Here is a 21,175-nt window from a genome sequence, read left to right on the forward strand (position 1 = left end):
CTGCACCAAAGTGGTGTTAGTGACGATGACTCTCAGAAAGGAGGGTGTGTTGGTCCAAACGAATCTGGACGACTGGCTCTTCTGGACGAAGTCAGGAGTCCTTTGCCGAGGTGTGGTGGAAGAGGTGTTGCAATGCCTGAGACTGCTGGGATGGATAGTCAATCTGTCCAAGAGCCACCTTTCACCTTCACAGGTGCTGGAGTTCTTCTGCGCACTCTTTGTTACCCGTCTGGGGAAGGTGTTTCTCATGGAGGAGCGGATTGTCAAGCAGCAGGCTCAAGTTTGGAACCTGTTGGAGGCCTGAGTGCCCAGGGTCTGGGATTACTTGCAGGACCTCAATTCCGTGGCCGCGACCTTGAAGCTAGTCCCATGGGCATTTGCTCATATATGACCTCTTCAGAAAGAGTTGCTATCCCGGTGGGATCAGATATCAGAGCAGTTTCATCTCCCACTACCGCTTATAGAGTTCATCAGGTTCAGTCTTGTGTGGTGGCTTGGCTGGGGCCATTTGTGCTGTGGAGTGGATCTCTAGGTTCCTCAATGGATGGTGGTGACTACTGACGCCAGTCTCTCTGGAGAGCTGTGTGTCAGTCTCAGTCGGTGCAGGGCCATTGGACAACGGAGGAAGCGACCTGTCCATCAATTGCCTATAGAGGACAGTGGTGCAGTTTGCTCTGCAGGACTTTCTTCCCCTTTTATGCAGCCATCCAGTCAGCGTCCTGTCAGAGAATGTGACTGCAGTGGCCTGAATCAACCGCCAGAGAGGGTACCAAGAGTCGAGCAGTTGCTCAGGGGGTGGAAATGCTGATGTCCTGGGCTGAACAGCATCTGGCCTTGATAACGGCCTTACACATAGTGGGGTCCGACAATGTGCAGGTGGATTATTTCAGCCAAACAGTTGGATCCCGGAGAATGGGAGCTATCACAAGAAGCGATGACCCTCATTTCTCGCAGGTGGGGTGTACCTCACATGGATTTGATGGCAACCTGGAGGAATGCCAAGGCACCGCGTTTCTTCATTTGCAGAACAGAGCACGGAACAGAAGGGGGTCGATGCCCTGGTACTTCCTTGGCCACACAACGTTCTGATCTACGTGTATCCTCCATGGCCTCTGGTAGGCATGGTTGTAAGGAGAATAGAGGTCCACCCAGGAAAGGAGATTTTCATAGCTCTGGATTGACCACAAAGGCCTTGGTTAGCGGTCCTGGACAGTCTAGCAGTGGATGGCCCCCTGAGGCTGGGCCCCCTGAGGCTGGGCCATCTTCCAAATCTTCTGTGGCAGGGCCCTATATTTTCAGATCAAACGGATCACTCTTGTCTAGCGGCTTGACTTTTTTTTTTTTTTTGAAAGGAGGTAATTAAGAGAGGATTATTTGGTGTATGTTGTTTCTACTCTGTTGTGAGCTCACAAGACCTCTACTTCCTTGGTTTGGAGAATCTTCGAGTCTTGGTGTATGGAGCAAGGGGGCTGATCCTCGCTGAGCATCGGTTGCACACATTCTAGCCTTTTTTTCAGAGAGGCCTGATGAAAGGTTTGTCCTTTAGTTCCTTGAGGGTGCAAGTGTCGGCCTTGGGCTGCTTGCGGGGCAAGGCTCATGGAACAACTCTGGCGGCGCATCCAGATGTGGTATGTTTCCTCCGAGGAGTGAAACATTTGCGTCCACTGGTTCATTAATATGTCCTCCTTGGAGTCTTAACTTGGTCCTCAAGGATATGTTTGAAGCACTGTTTGAGCCTCTTAAGAGGGCCACCTTAAAATATCTGATTTTGAAGGTGGTTTTCTTGGTGGTGACTTGTTCAGCCAGAAGGGTTTCTGAACTTCAAGCCCTATCATGTAGGGAACCCTTTTTGAGGATTTCAGATTCAGGAGTTTCTGAGGATGGTGCCATCTTTTTTGCCGAAGGTCATTTCAGCGTTCCACTTACGTCAGATGGTGGAGCTTCCGGCCTTTTCAGATTTGGAGAGAGGTACGTCTCATGCAAAGGAATTTAAGATGTCTGGATGTCAGAAGGGCCTTGTTGTGGTATCTTGAGGTCACGAACAGTTTCAGGTTGTCGGATCACCTTTTTGTGCTATGCAAAAAGGTCAGAAAGGTCAAAGGCCACTATCATGTTGGTTGAAGGAGGCTTTTGGTTTCACATATATTTATTGTGTTCGACCCGTGATTTATTAGAAGTTTTGTTAAATATGTTAGGCTTGGCTACTAAGTATTTATTTAGGTTTTTTATATACTGTCATTCCTTGTGAGAATCGCTAGATCACAGCGGTGTATAAAGTTAAACGTAATATACAAAGGGAGAATTAAAAGGAAGGCATAAAACAGGAAGACATTCAATGGGCATATCATAGAATTAAGGATGAACTTCTAGTTACAGAGATAGTGAGAAGGCATTGTTGAAAAGCCAGGATTTCAGATCTTGTTTAAATTTCTTGGTGTCCGTAGATATTCGAAGGCTTTCTGGTAAGGAGTTCCAAAGTATAGGGCCTGCTATTGATATAGGGGTAGATTTTCAAATAGCGCGATTTGGCGTACTTTTGTTGGCGCATCAGGCGCAAACAAAAGTACGCTGGATTTTAGTAGATATGCGCGTAGCCGCTAAAATCCTGAATCGGCACGCGCAAGGCTACCGATTCTGTATAGCCGGCGCGTGCCAAGCCGCGCAGCCTACCTCCGTTCCCTCCGAGGCCGCTCCGAAATCGGAGCGGCCTCGGAGTGAATTCTCTAACGCCCTCCCCTCACCTTCCCCTCCCTTCCTCTACCTAACCCACCCGCCCGGCCCTGTCTAAACCCCCCCCCTTACCTTTGTCGGGGGATTTACGCCTCCCGGAGGGAGACGTAAATCCCCGCGCGCCAGCGGGCCGCTAGCGCGCCGGGACGCGACCTGGGGGCGGGTCCGGAGGGCGCGGCCACGCCCCCGGGCCCGCTCCCGACACGCCCCCCTCTGAAAACCCCGGGACTTACGCGAGTCCCGGGGCTCTGCGCGCGCTGGTAGGCCTATGTAAAATAGGCGCACCGGCGCGCAGGGCCCTGCTCGCCTAAATCCGCCTGGATTTAGGCGGATTTAGGCGAGCAGGGCTCTTAAAATCCGCCCCATAGCTCTGTCTCTCTTGTTTCAGGTGGTAGTTTTTTATAGTCAGGATTTCAAGCAAGCCTTTGTCATGAGATCTAAGAGAACATGTAGGAATACAAGGATTACATTTTATTCCTAGCAATTTATTGTTAGGATTCAAGTTATGGTGAATTATTGTTAGAACTTTGTGGATTATTTTGGATTGCACAAGGAGCTAATGTAGAGCAATCAGAGTCGGGGTAATGTGATCAAATTTTCTTTTACCAGTCAGGAGTCTGGCTGCTGCATTTTGAAGAAGTTGGAGAGGTTTAAAGTGATTGGCTGGAAGTCCTAGGAAAAGGGAGTTGCAATAGTCCAGGTTAGAGAACATAAGTTATTGTAAAACGGTTCTAAAATCTGATAATGTCAGTAGGGACTTTAGACGGCTTAGTATTTGTAGTTAGAAGAAACCGGAATTGATTAGTTTGCTTATGTCTTACCTCCATTAACCAGCTCCTCACCAACATGCACTTATCCCTCAACCCCCAAAAAACTGAACTCCTTTTCATCTCCTCCAAACATTCATCCATTCCTTTGCCCCCCACCCTCTCCCCCTCCACTTTCCCAACCACCTCACGAAACCTGGGTGTCCTTCTTGATGATCAACTCACTTTCAAACCCTATATCAAATCCATCCTTAGCAGCTGCTATTTCAAGCTGCAAACCCTCAAAAAAACTCAAACCCCTACTTTATTTCTCTGATTTCTGTACTGTACTCCAATCTATCATATTTTCGAAAATAGATTACTGCAACGCCCTGCTCCTTGGCCTCCCTGCTACCTACATCAAACCAGGGGCAAGTGACTTTTAAGGGTCCTTCGACTGGGCTAGATCTTGTCTGGCCTATTTAGCTTATCCATATTTCTCTGAGCACAACAGTATGGCATGCCCCTCACAAGGTCACAACATTCAGTGGAGCTCGGCACAGAAAGCTTAGTCAGTTTCTAGAATTTTGACACTGCTTCCATGGGCATCCATTATACAATGCATCCAAGTGGAGTCCCTTCAGTGCCAGTGGGGTGCCTCACACTCTTGTTTTCTGGGTCTTTTAGTAATTTTGTTTCCAGTTAACAAGATTGTTCGTTGTCTCATGGTCTTGTTCCTTGTAGTTTTCCCTAGGTAAGGTTTTTCTAAGTTCTTGTTTGGGCTTTTTTTTTTTCTTCTTCTTTTGCTGTCATTTTTTCTTCCATGGCGGTGTGCTGACTGCCCACGGGCCATCTGCCCAGTGCCATCATCAAATTCGATTTTGCAGCCGGACATGTCTGTCAGGTTCCAGCAATGTACCAGTACCCGCCTCCCCAGCAGGCAGTTGCCCAAAGCAGTATACAGTAAATGTTTTTATAATACTGACATACACTAGTAAAACTTAATAAAACATAAAATATAATAAAAATAAAAACCAGCAGTCAAGCCCCCAGAATTCCCACCTAGCCATCTCTATCAGTTTTTCATTTGTAGATACTTAGCCCAGTTATTGCAGAGGTCACAGGACCATGACTTCCTCTGAAATTTAGAGCATATGTACGCTAAATCCAGTCAGAAGGGTATTGCCGTTGATGAATGGCAGGGTAGTCTCTCTCAGCCACCACACCTCTTCCTAGAAGTTCTGAATGCTATATTTCCAGCATCCCCAGCCAGTCCTGGATCTTCTACACGAACAGGCCAGCCATTCCTTTGAACCCTTATGCCTCCTAATAGCTGACAAATAGCAATGAGACAACATTGCTGTCTTCGGTTATTTTACTGTTGGAAATATAATGCAAAGGACTTGCATTTTCTAATATAATGCACTTTGAATTTCTTCATAATTTCAGACTTTTTTAACACTGTCGTTACAAGATATGGCAAGTCGTGTGCAGTTATCAGGAGCCCAGGAAGCAGAAAAATATGTCCTCCACATGGTAAGAACTTCATTTTGTAAAGATTTTGTGTATAAAGGTCATTCTTGGAGATCCAAGATTGCTGAACCCTGAGCACATGTTCCTGCTATGATCCATTCAGCCTTTCTTCTAAGATGGCTAAAATGAATAAAAGGTTTTTTTTTTCTTTTTTTTTGCCAGCTGAGTATTTACCCTTCTCCATTTATAGGCAAGCATGTGGGTGATTACTTTGGATGTTGCTGACATGGACCTAGCTCTCGAGTTCAGTAAAACTTTATTGAGTATGTTTGGGAGAAACTTGATCCAGACGTGCAACCAAATATCTAGTATGTTCTGCATAAACAGGGAGGTATGGACTCCAATGCCTTTCTGCTGGGAGGCCCTCTGAATCTGATCATGCCTGTCTCAGGTAGCCTACCTTTTGGGAATCAGGAACACATTGGACTGCCTCAGCAAGTACCGGCCTGAATCAAAGGATCATAGATGACTTGTTCAGTCATTGGAGAAAGCTGGTGATTGATCTGTTAGCTTTAGAAGATAATAGAATCCGTCAAAATTCTGCTCCGTGCATCGAAGCAGCTACAGATGGAGCTCTGCATTCTATCTGGTGCCAAGATGTGTGATCATATGTCTCCTATTTTTATTAAACTGCATTTGCTTCCCATAAAATGGAGAATACTTTTCAAACTGGCGTTTGTTGTTTTTTTTTTTTTTTTCCATATGTCTTTTGTTTTTATAACTTTGCTTGATTTTGTATGTTAAGTACTTGAAACTCGTCGCAAACCTTTTGGCAAGGTGTATGGGCTATAAATTCTAATTCCTGTTCATACCTGAATCAGTCCAGACTTCTGGGAAATGGAGACGGAGAGAGTCTTACTGACACTGGCATATTTACATTTATTGGATTTATGAATTGCTCAACACAAAATTTGGCCTTAGCGATGAACATCGGAAATATACATAATCATAAAATTAACAAAATAAGACAAGGTTAAACATAAAAACAGACATAAAACCATAAAATTCTTCGGTCTCAAAATAAAATCAAAATATAAAAAACATCAAAGAAAAAATGTAGAAGATAAAAGAGAACTAAAATTTAACCAAAATTAAAAGTAAGCTAAATTAAATAGGTTTTTACCTGTGTCCTAAAATGTAATAGAATCAGACTGCCTCAAGTCAGTAGGGAGCGAGTTCCACAAGGTTGATCCAGTAACAGAAAAGGTGCACTCACGAGTTGTATGTAAACATGCTAATTTCAGGGACGGGATTTCATGTAGATCTCGTTGAATGGCACGCAGGGCTCTTGTAGGCTGGTAGACCTTTAACATTGAATTGGCCCAATGGCATGTCTGATCAGCATTAAAAAAAATCAGCATTGCAATTTTATATTTAAGACTGTTGGATATAGCATGCAATTGTTGGGCTCTGTGGCCTCAACGTTAGAGCTAGTCCCTTGGGCCTTTGCACACCTGAGGCCTCTGCAGAGTTCTCTCCTTTGTCGGAACATTTTCAACTTCCGCTGTCGCTCGAGGAGCCTGCCAGGTCCAGTATTTCATGGTGGCTTGGTCAGGTTCATCTGAGTCACGAGTGGACTTGGATGTCCCAGACTGGGTGGTAGCTACCAATGATGCTAGTCTTTCTAGCTGGGGGGGGGGGGGGCAGTGTGCCAGAATCAGTTGCCGGTCCAAGGAAGAGGTGTCCTGGTCTATCAATCGTTTGGAGATTAGGGTGGTATGGTTCACATTACTTGCCTTTCTGCCTCTGTTAAGCAGCTGCTCAGTGCGCAACGTATCCACGGTGGCTTAGATCAACCGACAAGGGAGGACCAGGAGTCGGGCGGTGGCCCAGGAAGCTCAAGAGCTGTTTCTCTGGGCGGAATGATATCTAGCTTTGCTAGCGGCATCTCACATAGCCAGAGTGGACAGCGTTCAAGCGGATTTTCTCTGTCATTAGAAACTAGACCCAGGGAGTGGGAGCTGTCGGAGGAGGCAATGATTTTTCTATGTCACAGTTGGGGTACTCTTACTTGGACTTGATGGTGTTGTAGAGGAACACCAAGGCACCCTGTTTCTTCAGTCGCAGAAAAGAGAGCATGGAGTAGAAGAGGTCAATGCCCTGGTCCTACCTTGGCACCAAGGGATCCTTCTTGTGTGTTCCCTCTGTGGAATCTGGTAGGAAAAGTGATATGGCGAATAGGTCATCCCGGAGAGGTAATCCTAGTAGCACCAGGGTGGCCTCAGTGCCCCTGGTTCGTGGACCTAGTCTACCTGGTGGTGGATGGTCCACTGTGGTTCACCCATTTGCCGAAGCTTCTTCATTAAGATCCAGTATTTTCGGATCAGGCGGGCGGCTTGGCTTTTGAGAGGAGGCGTTTGAGAGAGGATATCCGGAGGATGTCATTTCCACTTTTTTGCAGGCTAGAAAGACTTCCACTTCCTTGTCCTTTTTGAGGGTCTGGAAAGTCTTCAAGTCAGGGAGTAAGATCTACCCAGGCCTCGATAGCTCACATCTTAACCTTTTTGCAGAAAGGATTAGTGAGAGGCTTAGCCTTTAACTCTTAAGGTTCAGGTTGCAGCCTTGGGTTGTCTTTGGGGGAAGTTACATGGCATGTCTTTGGCTGCTCATCCGGATGTAGTTTGCTTCCTTGGAGGGGCAAAACATCTGTCGTCCTGTGCGGAAAATATGTCCCTCATGGAATCTTAATTTAGTCCTTAGAGGGATGTGTTTGGCACCTTTTGAGCCTTTAAAAAGGGCAACAGTAAAAAGGATCTCACTTTGAAGGTGTGTGGTTTTTTTGGGGTTTTTTGGGGTAGTAATTTGTTCAGCCAAAAATATTTTGGAGCTACAGGCGTAGTATAGAGATCCTTTTCTGAAGATCTCTGATTGCAGGATCTCCTTGTGGACGGTGCCCTCCTTTCTCCCGAAGGTTGTGTCTGCATTCCATCTGAATCAGATGATAGAACTCCTGCTTTTCCAGATTTTGACACAACTCTGCATGCTAGAGACTTGCAATGTTTGGATGTGCAGTGGGCTTTGAGTTACCTCAAGGTCACAAATAGCTTCAGGGTGTCTATCCTTTGAGCTATGGAGTGGGCCTAAGAGAGGGCAAAAGGCTTCAAAGTCTTTTCCGTCTACCCCAGCAAGACACGATTTGCACAGGATGCATTCCTCTTACCATGGATGGAGAGACTCCTTTTACGCTTACCTTCTGATCCCGCTAATCTCCAGGAAAGTGCAGAAGGGCATTGTGGATGTTGAGGACCTCATTCTGATAGGCCTGCCACGCTGGTGCTATCTAGTTCAGCTCTCCATCGCCCTGCCTAGGGTGGCAACATAGATATCCTGACGCAGGAGCATGGCCCCTTGCTTCACCCCATGCACTCCTTGCTACATCTCACTGTGTGGAGGTTGAAAGGACAGTATTAAGTCACTTGCACTTGCCGATGGAGATTCAAGAGGTCTTGGTTTCGTCCAGGAAGTCTTCTACTAGGAAACATTATCAAGGCAAGTGGCATAGAGATACTCAGCCTGGTGTGGAAGCAGAGACATAGACCCCCTTCTCTTGCTCCCTGGAGTTGCTACTTTAGTACCTTCATTCCCTTATCAAGCAGGGCTGGCGACAACTTCTGTGCAGATCCACGTGAGTGCCATCACAGCCCATCACCACCCATGCAATGGCCTTCCCATATCCAGCCACCTGCTGGTCTCCTACTTCATGAAGAGGGTATTGCACCCCGTAATGAAAACAAAATTGCTTTGTAGCACAACCATCCATTCTCCAGGGAAATAAATCCCTCCATTGTCACAGCTCAACAAAGATTTTGAAGAGCATAAACCATCCTGGTTCGCTGACGTGTCCCAGTTATTGAAATGCAAACCATCAACCATCAACTGTATTCCAACCATCAACTGTATTCCAACTTCGCAGATGTAAGACACCATTGAATCACCAGAGGACCTGATTGTAGTCCCAGGTTCGTAAGGCCCATCAGCACAGATCTGACAAAAGCCAGCAACCTTAAGGTAGAGAGTCTGTGAAGGCCTTCACATCACCAACTTCATTTTGCTGTGGTGGGAAATTGTAAAGAAAATTGCCCCCCATATGATACAGCTGGGAGCAGTAGGGTGTAAATTCCTGTCTGGCAGCTTGCACTTTAGCAGAGAAGATGGGAAAGAGCATATCTGATATCTTGTATTTTCTGAGAGTCTCTTATTTTCTCCTTGTTGGCATAATTAAGATATTTCACAATTATAGGTCTAGGCCGATTGTGATCCGGGATGTTAGCATCTAACGTATGCGCATACACTGCCAATATTGCCTGTTTGGCTACTGAAATATGCAGTGCCTTCGGGAGTCATTTTTCGCAAAAATTAAGAAGCTCCACGCCTTGAATGGACTATGGGACTCCCACAATATGGAGATTATTACGACGACTTCTGTTTTCCAGGTTGTCTAGTTTTTCCTCAAGTTGTTTAGTTTTTTCACTATGTGCCACTGATTCTGCTACAGACACCTCAATACTATCATCATATTCAGAAAGCTTGTGATTGCTTCCAAGCGCTGAAATTGTAAGCTTCCACTTTATCCTTTAACTTGCCAACTGATGCTTGAATTTTTTTTAAGATGAACCGTCAGTGCTGCCGAAACAGCTTTTGTAATTTCTTTGAGCGCGACATCAGAAGCCTTCTGCAGGCCCAGCATCCAGCACCGCTTCATCCACACCACCATTGCGTCCAAAATAGATGTATTTGGAGTGTCCATGAATTCCACAGTTAGCCAAGATCTGTATTGTTGAGAAATGCTGCAATAACTGGCAGATTGGAGGAGATGGTGTTGGTTCCTAGGGAGAAAGACCTGGGAATGTCCACTCAGTGCAGTGTCATTGCCACCCCCCCTCCCCCCAAGCCAGGAACGTTTAGGCCCTACATATCAAGACCATCTTGGTCTGAAGTAGACAACCCAGGCTTCTCAATCATTCATCCCCGTATATGTGAGTCTCTAAAGAAATTTAATTTAAAACTTTGTGTAACATAAAAATAATCCCAAAATTTTCACAGCTCAAACACATACGCAGAGAGGTTATTGTACTCTCACAAGTGCCAAAGGTGTCAAATTAAAACTTCTAACAGCGAAGTTTCGGCAATGTCCTGCCTCAGGGGAAAAGTTTAGCAAAAATACTTATTTTGCAAACATGCAGTTGTAATTATGAGCAGTTTTCCTGAAACTAGTATAAAGCTTCTGCTTATTTCTTTCCAGATAGAAGATGGTGAAATCTTTGCAAGTATTAACCAAAAGGATGGGATGGTGTGTTTTCACGATAATCCCGAGAAGTACAATAATCCAGCTATGCTTCATAACATTGATCAGGAGGTAAACAATACATTGTACTGAATGTTGTGCAAGTGTGATGCATCACCTCGCTTTACAGGCAAATTGAAGGCCAGCATTGTGATGCTTGGGCACACACGTGTCCCAAAGCCATAGAAGTAGGGAAATAGGACATTTTTCAGGGTACTGAAACCTCTGGTTTGGGGGACATTATCTCCAAGACTAATACTGCAGTGAACAGTCACTGTTGGGTTAGCTTGGTGCTCATGTTAATAGATGTGTAAACCGTGCTATCATAATTAAACCTAAACTAGAACCATGACAACACTAGCCACCAAGGCAAAACTGTAAAACAAAATGAAATAAGCCTGGTTACTGAACAGTTGAAAGTCTTACAGAGTTTTCTTAACGGCCATAAGTTAAGATGGTCTGGGTATACAAAGAAGGAAGAACTAGTCATGTGCTTTTCTGGGAGATATGATTTAGATGCCCACCCAGGGCTGATGTGATAAGCTGTGGTAAACCTTCCATGGTTTTTGTATGCATAATTGTACGAGTTTTCCCACTCTGATCTTATGCATGTATGTAATAACGCATTCAGCGCAGCAAAAATGCATGCACAAACCCATGCAAAAAAGTGGCAGGTTTTGTGTGAGTGCATGGAAGTGGTATATCAAGGTGGTAATTAACCATTCACAGGCTATGCAGGGAGCCATGCTAGCACGGAGAACGGTTAGTGCAGGCTTTAAGTGGAGTTTTTTTTAGCGCCTGGGTCAGGGCAGGAGTTAAGTGAAAGTGCCTGTTTGGAGGCGCTCGGGGCTTGTTGATCGAATCGCTTCTATTGCTTTGGCAGCTTTTGGTCCCGGCCCTGGTGATACTGTGGCTTCAGGCAGTGTTGGCATTTGTCTGTATCCCTCGGAGATTGCCAGTCTGTCCATCCTGGCTCCTGCTTTCTCCTGGCAGAGCTAATCCATGCGGAGCGGCCCTGAGCACCTGGCAAGGAAAAAGCTGCAGGGACGTACAACCACATTAATGCCAGCAATAGAATAAAAAGGCCAAAGCAGTAGGAGCTGAAACAATTTATTTTCGAATAGTACTAGCTTGAAATAGTTTGAATGAGTCTGCAACATTTTTCCATTAGCGCCTATTTTAGTGTCTGTTCTTCCCACAGCTTTCTGCATCAGGGCTTCTATGCGGTATTAGTGTATGTATTAGGTATGCCGCAGACATCTTAATTTGCATGCCATCCCCTCATTGCATCCCATGGAAGTGCCTGCTTTTACTGCGCGCGCAGAAATATAGCGCCGATTTCAGCACGGGTCTAATTACATCGACCCCACAGCATGGCTGTGCTGTTAGGCAGACTGTTCACAAGCCCTACTCTTTTTAATTTGTCTTTTTCTGTAAGCTCATCTCTAACTAGATAACGATTTTTGAGAAGGCTCTGTAGGGCTTTGAATGGCAGTGAACATAGTCATGGGGTTTTTCTTGTCTGATCCTGTGGCATGTTTTATAAAAGTAAAATGTTAATCTTGGTGTCATGGTTAAATCCAATCTCAGATTGAACAATTTATCCTATTAAATTTCTCTTAAAGCCTAACAAGTAACAAAAAATGGTCCCATTTTCTGATGTATTAGCTCTTTATTGACTAATTGTACAATGCACTGAATGACAGTGCAAGCAAATTACAATAACAATTGCACAGCACAAAAAATCTCTAGACCTCTACTTCAGGGTATAAGGAAGTTTGGTTCCCTTCAGTTTTGTTCTGCAAAGCCACTTATTTATCCCCCTTGTGGTTTTTCTCCTTTTTATGTAGGGTGTGTTTTAATTGCTCACCATGTAGGCTTATTTAGGTAATGCTATCGGTCACCCAGTGCTGAGATCATAAAGATTTTGCTGCTTAGTTACAGTGTCTAATTTACACTTGCATTTATAGTAGAACGACATGGCTAACATTTTAGGGAATTTATACCTGTGTTTTTGGAGCACTTCTTTTCTGGCATGTCTGGGTATTTGATGCAGAGTCATCTGTCCTGTAGTGCTATTAGACATTCTGTTACTAAAAGCAGGCCTCTCTTCTCAGATGCTGAGATGTATAGAGCTGGATGATCGGCTGAAAGCTATGGATCAGGAGATCACTGTGAATCCTCAGTTTGTGCAAAAGGTAATTCTTTGGCATTTGTTTTCAAGTGGAACAAAACACTTTTTTTTAAGACCCAAAAATAAATTTCATTTGAAACTGTTTTTGAGCATTGTTCACATTCTTGTTTGTGTACTGTAATTTTTAAGTTTAGAAACCTGTCCAGACTGGGGCCAGCCCTGTGGTTTGGTTGTACTGCTCTGTGCTGCGTCACCAGTTTGAAATCCTGTGCATCATGCTCAGACAGGTCATTCAGAGGAAATATGGCTGTCACTAGAGGTGTGAGCCCTGAGGGGCTATCTCAGAAACTTCCTCTTCAGCAAGTGAAGGAACCAGAGTTCCACTGGATCAACTGTCTGGGGAGGTAGGGGAATACAGACATTAAAAAAAAAAATCATTACCATTTTCCAGGAAAGGCAGTTGGTGCAAAAGATGCTTCTGGTCACCATCTGTAAATGAACTTCTGTATTACAAATATGCAATTGGATTGTAGGCCCGTAAACAAATCTTATCAAACTGGTCAGAAAAAAGTCTATAGAGGTTTCATTTCCCATAAAAAAGCATAAATACACTAAAAACAGGAGGCTTTCCATGCTCTCCTGAGGTTACTGGTAACTGTGACCAAATTGTTTTAAAACTGTGATTTCAGCAGCAGCTTTTCTGTTTACTTTTTTTGGAGCCAAACAGATAGGTTAAAAAGTGCCAGTTCCTGTTCATACCCCAGATCAGTCCAGACAAGTGGGTTTTGTATCCCTACCAGCGGATGGAAGCAGAGAATAAAAAACTTTTCAGGCACTGCTACTTAACCAAGAGCGCTGCCTGCAGACCCTCAGTATTTCTCTGCTACAACAGATGGTAGAGGTGCAAACCTGCAGTCTGAACTTAGCTTTTTTTTTTAATTAAACTAATTGTTAAATTTAGAATAGTTAGAAAAGAAGACAGATGAGGTGAAGATGGTGATCACTGATTGAGAGTGTGTGTGTGTGTGTGGGGGGGGTGTGTTTGGAAGCCTCCTGCCAGGCTCAACCCTTTATTTCCACTCTCGGATAATCACCCTCTAAGGGAGATGCCTCCTTGGAGTCGTCCTCCGGAGAGGGGTGTAGGAGTCAAAGGCATCTGCAGGACCAGCACCCTCGGCTTCGGGGGTGCCCACTCCCGGAAGAGAAGAGTTGTGCAGCTTTTTAACGTGCAAAGAGCCCTGGGCCTCTTGACTCCTCGGGACCTTGCTTGGGGGCCCCTCAGGTTGCCCCTGCACTGAAGCCCCCTGTTTGAGCCTGGGTGGCCAGAAAAGCTTTGTGCATTAAAAGCACAGTCCAACGAAAAAGCGTCAGGCCCTCCTCTCCCCCCCCCCCCCCCCCCCCCCCGGTCAGGGGATCATCATCTCCATCCAAGCCCTCCCTGGGCCGCTCCTGCCGATCCTCAGGGATGCTGGGGACAGGAGGGAGAGCCGCTCTTGCCTGTGCCTCGGCAAAAGAATTAAAAATGTCCACTGTTCCCGCACACAGCAGGAACAGATCGGCCCGGCTGCTAGAAATAGCCTGTCTCTTCCAAGAGTGAGGCAGCAACTCTGAGGTGCCCTCCCCACCGGGGAGGCGCCGAATACACAAGTGCGAGAGCCGCGCATCGGACTCCCTGCAGTCCGTTCAGCCAGATGGTCGTGGCATCGAAGGGCCGGGTAAGGGGGGGAGAAAGTAGAAAATGGCACCAGAGCCGCAGCAGCAGCCTATAGCAATGTGCGCCCTGCACTCCCGCAGGAAAGCACCTACTACCCCCGGAACAGACTGTCAGCAAAAAACACACGGCAGCCTGAAACCAAAAGGAAACCAAAAAGGTTCCTTTTTTTTTGCTTCGATGGGACGGGGGGGGGGGGGGGAACCGGACTACTGGTAATCCCCTCTCTGCCTTACAGTCAAAGGAGCCGCGTGGGATCACCAACCCCAGCTCCTAAATGCCTACAACCAAGGGGGATAGTCCCACTGAGACCCGCTGACCCAGGATGCTTCTCTGCTTGATCTGGTATTTATCTCTCTCTCTCTTTTTTTTTTTTCCCTTTCCTGGCACTTAACCTAATCACTACTCTTGCTAAACCTTGTCTTACTCAAAATTTTTTTTTTAAAAGGAGAACTGTCACCCCCAAAAGTGCAGACCACAGGTTTTGCACCACCTCCATCTGCTGGAGACAGAGAAATACTGAGGAGATGCAGGTAGCACACCAGGTTAAGAGGGGGTGCTTTACAAGTTTTTCTCTGTCTCCATCTGCTGAAAGGGAGGCAAAACCCAGCAGTCTGGATTAATCCGGGTACGTACAGGGAATGGAAATTTTTTCATTATTCTAAGTTGAGGGTTCAGTTTTGTGGGGGGTTCCAACTTCTTCCTCAGCTCACTCGAGAGGGAAAAATCCTTGCCATTTGGGAAGTAGTCATGGCTTGGGTACAGGTCAGTACTGAGCGCCTGCAGGTGGCAGTACCTGAAAAGTTTTTTTTATTCTTTGCCTCCATCTGCTGGTAGGGATGCAAAACCCACTTGTCTGGACTGATCTATGGTATTCCAGGAATGAAAATTAGCAGGTAAGAACCAATTTGCTTTTTGTGTTTAATACTAAAAATAACAATTTGGATACAAATTTTAATGAAAAGAGCTTAAAAACAACCCCCATCTCTTTGCATCTGGGAAGCAAGTGCCTGTAACAAACGAATTAAGCTGGTGTTAACAGGAAGAGCTATTTCTATAGACTGCAAATTTAGCAATAAACTGTACAAACACAAAAGTTAATTGTACCATACAAATTGGGAGCATTTGGACTATTTATGAATGGTGAAAGGATGATGGACAGATGCCACATTTTTTATTCTTATCTGTAATTTTTCTTTCTTCTCACAGAGTATGGGCTCCCAAGATGATGATTCAGGAAACAAACCATCCAGTTATTCTTGAACTTAAACTTTCAGAGTGTGTCCTGAGCTTTAAAATGGAAGCGTTTCAAAATGAAGCATCTTCAGCATTGAGAATCACAAGACTAAGGCCTCTGAGGGTAGCAGAGAGAACTGAGACTGTTTTGCCTGGACATTTACTTAAAAACAAAAAAACCCCAACTATTTATGAAGTCTTCTCAGCCCTGTATACATTCAAAAATACTCTGCAGAAAAAAGGAAAAACTCAAAGAAATAAAGTCTGTTGTGGATTTATTTATCTGCGCATAACATCATTAATGCATTAAACAACCCACTGTTTGTTTTAAATATGGCTTGTCCCATTGCTCTTTTTCTGTAGGAGCTCCCATTTTTTTGAACATATGCTTTGGATTCTTAATTGGAGGTAAGGCTGTAGACTTCAGGTGGAAATGAAATGTATTTGGATCACAAGCATGAATTACATACAGCAAATGGGTGATGTCAGCTGACAGCAGATCCATATGACATAGCCCCATCTCTCAGCTCCGGCAAGACTTTATTGGGCATATGTGGGAGTTCCCCTTTGCATATGCTACCTTGAGAGCCCCCTCAGTCTTTCTTTATCCAAACTGGGGCCCAGTCTCTTGCCTAGTTTAGTTTTTGGCCCTAGTACCCTTTTACTATCTCACTGCTGCATTGAAATGTGTTTTGCTGCTGCTTTGGTAGGCCCCTTAAAGAGAACTTGCTGAGCTATGTGCATTTTAAAGCCAGTTGGAGACACTGCTAGAAACTTATTGGGGGGGGGGGGGATTAGGATGGAAAGGCTCAATGCCAAGAAGTGTGCAGGTGGTGGCATCAAGGCCTGCGCCTGTGCATGCTGGATATTCATCACAGATGCTCGGGCTCAGACCATGCCTCCAACAGCTATAGCTGTGGCACAACCCCATGCCTGCAAGAGGGTGGCCCTAAGGAAGACAAAATCACTGTTACTCATTTAGCATCAAACAAAATCAAGAAATATAAAACATCAATCATAATAGTAAAACCATACAAATAAAAAGGATAAATATTTCAAGATCGCTGCCATACATTTGTTAAAATATTTTGTATAAGTTTTAATTATTCTTCATACCTGGGACCTTTTTGTTTCCAGTCACCCTGAGATTGTGGATTAGTGGGGTGGAGGGGGGGCAGCACAAACTTTACCCTCACCTCTTATGTGTACACACACATTTGCTCTCACACACTTTTTTTTTTTTTTTTTTAAATCTATACATTGCTTCTCACTTGGTAATGACTACTGTGGGTACTAGTCCCTACTGTAACAAAAAAACAGCAGCTGAAAGAAAAAAATGTGATTTACAAATGCAAAGTAGTTGGAAAAATAGCAGGAAGCTGCATGTGTAGAAACCCTAAACCTCCATCTTTGCTTGTGATTAAGACTAGTGGATGTGAGGATGTCACTGTGGTTAAGCCCTTTGGCATGCATAGGCTGTGTTTTTACTCCTTGATCCATTGGCCAAAGAGAGGAGGCACAGTAGGCTAAAAGGCAGAACTTCTATTTTCTTTTTGAGCTGCAGAAAGAACAGCAATTCTTAAGAACTGTAATGAGCAAAGATCATGGGCTTGCTGCCGGCTAATGGCCAACTTAAAGCCTCCAAAGGTTGCAGACTTGTATTTTCAAGATCTTCGTTTCAGATGGAGCCAGTAGTAGTTGAGGATTTTCAGGATGTAACAAACGCATGGCTTGGACGGGGGAAAAGGTGTTTAACAGCATTGACAAAACAATGACTCGGATAAATGTAGTTGGTTTTTGTTTTTTTGTACTTGATGCATTATATATATATTTTAATTCTTCCTCTTTTTACTTAAGTCATGTGTGGTTTCTTCCTTTTGACTTTTACCTGAAGCATTGGCACGTGGGCTGGCGAGTAAAATTAATTCACACTACAAACAGGCCCAAGAAAACAAACCGGTAGCTGATCCAAGATGGCGGTAGGCAATGAAAACAAGTAGATGGATCGGAGTAAACAAAGTTTTATTCAAGCATGCCCGACTCTGGCCGAGTTTTGCTCAGAGCTGCCTTAGGGGCTTGTAAGTCGCATCGGTTGGCTTAGAACATCACAGATAAGATCAAGTTGAAATAGCTTGAAGAGCTTCTTAAGTTTTGGAGCAAGCTCTAAAAATACTGGTATTGCGTACCAATCAATAGTGCTTTCGAGGAAAAGAGCTTGCAACGTCAGCATTCAACAGCGGATAATCGCCAGAAAAGACGCACATGTTTAACTGCACTGGGTATAGCTCAAATGGCAGGGGCCTGTGAATTGGCTTTTTGGAAAAATCAGTGTCACTGTAAAGATTTCAATTTGGCAGCCCCAGACTGCTACAGAGTGGTCAGCACTTGGCTCTTTTCATGCTCACTTCCTGATTCCCCTGTAAGTTCCAGCCCTGTGCAAAGTTTAGTTCCACAAAGCACTTCACAATATAGATCTAAAAGTAAAACAGGGCTGGGTTAGATAACTGTGGTAATAATAACGTAAAGGTAGCCCAATAGCTAATGCTCTTAACTGTAAACTCAAAAATGGATTCCTGGGGTGCAAAGGAAAGCCAGCTATTTAGTGCTCTAATGATGATGCTTGTTGGTCATACAAGGAGCTTACCAATGTACTGTAGCTTTAGGAGGCAGTCACAGAGCAGCAGATACAGCCCTGAAATGTCTTGCTGGACAAACAGGATGGGCTGTTTTTGTCTTTTTCCATTGCCATTTATTATATTACTATTCTGCAATATCACCAGATATGGCTATAGCTGACTTGTTACCATGTAAGGAAAAGCTTATAATAATGAGATGTATGATTTAAAGTCCTGTGTTGGGTGTTTCATATGAAACTAATAAAGAATAATGAGAACATAAGATATGCCATACTGGGTCATAGCATGGGTCCATCAAGCCCAGCATCCTATTTCCAACAGAGGCCAATCCAAGTCTCTGGCAAGTACCCAAACATTAAATAGACCCCATGCTAATAAAGCTGGCAACAAGCAGTGGCTATTCCCTGTTGATTAATTGTTAATGGAGCTTATCCAAACCTTTTAAAAGCCAGTTTCACTAGCAGCCTTAACCATATCCTCTGACAAAGAATTCCAAGGCTTAATTGAGTGTTGAGTGAAGAATTTTCTCTGATTTGTTTTAAATGTGCTACTTGTTAACTTCATAGTGTGCCCTAGTCTGTTTATTATCAGAGTAAATAACCAATTCATATTTACCCATTCAAGTCCTTTCATGATTTTGTAGACCTAGATCCTATCCCCCCCTCAGCTGTTTCTTCAAGCTGAACAGCCCTAACCTCTTGAGCCTTTCCTCATAGGGTAGCTGTTCCATGCCCTATATCATTTTGGTCACCCTTCTTTGTACCTTCTCCAGTGCAACTCTCTGAGATGATATTCTGTTTGGAGCCATTCTTTCTAAGTATATTTGTAAAGCTGTTTTCTAAAGTCACTCGTTCTGGATTCACATGGGGCTGTGGAAAGAAAGTTGGCAGAATAATAATTTGGTTCAAATGAAATTCCGATACCACTTTTGGTAGAAGCTTAGCGTATAATCATATAAAATCTTGAGAGATGGAGTCTATATGACTAAAGCTTGCAAATTGCTAACACATCTTGCTGATGTAATTGTAATAAATAAGACCTTTATAGACAGATATTTCATATGAGCTACCTGGAGGGGCTTAAACTGTGGTTTTGATAAATGTGACCAGACTGTATTTAAATCTCAAGCAAGAGGTGATTTCTGCACTGCTGGTTTGAGGTTTAGTCCTTTTTCATGAATCTTATTTATTAAAATGTCTTGAGATAGTAACTTTCCTTTTGAGGAGACATGATACACAGAACTTGCTCTTAAAATGTCTCAGATAAGAAGTCTTTACTCCCAACATAAGAAATTGCCATGCTGGGTCAGACCAAGGGTCCATCAAGCCCAGCATCCTGTTTTCAACAGAGGCCAAACCTGGCAATTACCCAAACACTAAGAAGATCCCATGCTACTGATGCAATTAATAGCAGTGGCTATTCCCTAAGTAAAACTGATTAATAGCCATTAATGGACTTCTCCTCCAAGAACTTATCCAAACCTTTTTTGAACCCAGCTACACTAACTGCACTAACCACATCCTCTGGCAACAAATTCCAGAACTTTATTGTGTGTTGAGTGAAAAAGATTTTTCTCAGATTAGTCTTAAATGTGCTACTTGCTAACTTCATGGAATGCCCCCTAGTCCTTCTATTATTCGAAAGTGAAAATAACAGTCACATCTACTCATTCAAGACCTCTATCAGATCCCCCCTCAGCTGTCTCTTCTCCAAGCTGAACAGCCCTAACCTCTTCAGCCTTTCCTCATAGGGAAGCTGTTCCATCCCCTTTATCATTTTGGTTGCCCTTCTCTGTACCTTCTCCATCGTAACTATATCGTGTGGTCTCTCCATGGAGCGATATAGAGGCATTATGACATTTTCCCTTCTATTAACCATTCCCTTCCTAATATTCTACTTGCTTTTTTGACTGCTGCAGCACACTGAGCTGATGATTTTAAAGTATTATCCACTATGCTGCCTAGATCTTTTTCCTAGGTGGTAGCTCCTAATATGGAACCTAACCGTGTAACTACAGCAACGGTTATTTTTCCCTATATGCAACACCTTGCACTTGTCCACATTAAATTTCATCTGCCATTTGGATGCCCAATCTTCAAGTCTTGCAAGGTCCTCCTGCAATGTATCACAGTCTGCTTGTGATTTAACTACTCTGAATAATTTTGTATCATCTGCAAATTTGATAACCTCACTCGTCGTATTCGTTTCCAGATCATTTATATATATATTGAAAAGCACCGGTCCAAGTACAGATCCCTGAGGCACTCCACTGAGAAAATTGACCATTTAATCATACTCTCTGTTTCCTGTCTTTTAACCAGCTTGTAATACATGAAAGGACATCGCCTCCTATCCCATGACTTTTTAGTTTTCGTAGAAGCCTCTCATGAGGGACTTTGTCAAACGCCTTCTGAAAATCCAAATACACTACATCTACCGGTTCGCCTTTATCCACATGTTTATTAACTCCTTCAAAAAAATGAAGCAGATTTGTTAGGCAAGATTTCCCTAGCTCCTTCAATAATCGGTGCGCCTAGCTCAATTTGTGCGCTCGAGTTGAACGGCGAGGCGAGTCGGGTCAAGATGGTGACCTCCTCGGAGGGTCTCCACGTGGGTAGACCCTCGGGAACAGCTGGGGCCTAGCCCTGCTAGGGCGGATCAACCCAGCGGCACTGGCTCCGATCAGCGGCCTGTGCTCCTCTTCGATCCTCGGAGACCGTTTACATAGAAGATTTCTACCTTACCTTGTCTTCGGCGCTTCCCGGTTTCGTCCCGGGCGGTCTCCGGCTGCGGGGGAAGAGGGCAAATACCTTCATCGCCGCGCTTGAGGAATGCACCCGCTGCCTCTCAACCGTGCCTGAAATCAGGGGCTAAGTCCCTGCTGAGATTTGGCCACCGGACCGAGGCTCACCTCTGAGGGACCACGGAAATCACCTCAGGAATCTCAACTGGGGGAGGGACCCGAGGGTATCACCGCAGGAGAGCGGGGCTAGTCTTCAGGTAAACTTTTCTTCTTAAATTTGGGTTTTTCTTTGAATTTTGGTTCTAACGCTCAGAGAGCGTGCAGATAGTCCCTAACTGCTTTGGAGACGGAAAATACTGAGGAGCTGCACTTCCTGCAGGGGTATATGTACTAGGGGCTGACGTCAGATTGAAATCTGATCC

The 21,175-nt window shown here is 44.4% G+C and overlaps 1 protein-coding gene across 2 annotated transcripts in view; it reads left to right on the forward strand.

The window, feature by feature from the left end:
- COPS3 (COP9 signalosome subunit 3) overlaps positions 1–15,706 on the forward strand; it is a 28,781-nt gene extending 13,075 nt beyond the window's left edge. For both annotated transcript variants that reach the window (XM_029576735.1, XM_029576736.1), the window contains exons 9-12: positions 4,926–5,012; positions 10,252–10,365; positions 12,411–12,491; positions 15,348–15,706. In XM_029576735.1, coding sequence (XP_029432595.1) covers positions 4,926–5,012; positions 10,252–10,365; positions 12,411–12,491; positions 15,348–15,401 — 336 coding nt within the window. In that variant the 3' untranslated portion in view covers positions 15,402–15,706. The remainder of the gene's footprint in view (positions 1–4,925; positions 5,013–10,251; positions 10,366–12,410; positions 12,492–15,347) is intronic.
- The last annotated feature ends 5,469 nt before the right edge of the window (positions 15,707–21,175 follow it).

Source organism: Rhinatrema bivittatum, chromosome 14 (assembly GCF_901001135.1).
Source record: "Rhinatrema bivittatum chromosome 14, aRhiBiv1.1, whole genome shotgun sequence".
In the NCBI taxonomy this organism is placed as follows: domain Eukaryota; kingdom Metazoa; phylum Chordata; class Amphibia; order Gymnophiona; family Rhinatrematidae; genus Rhinatrema; species Rhinatrema bivittatum.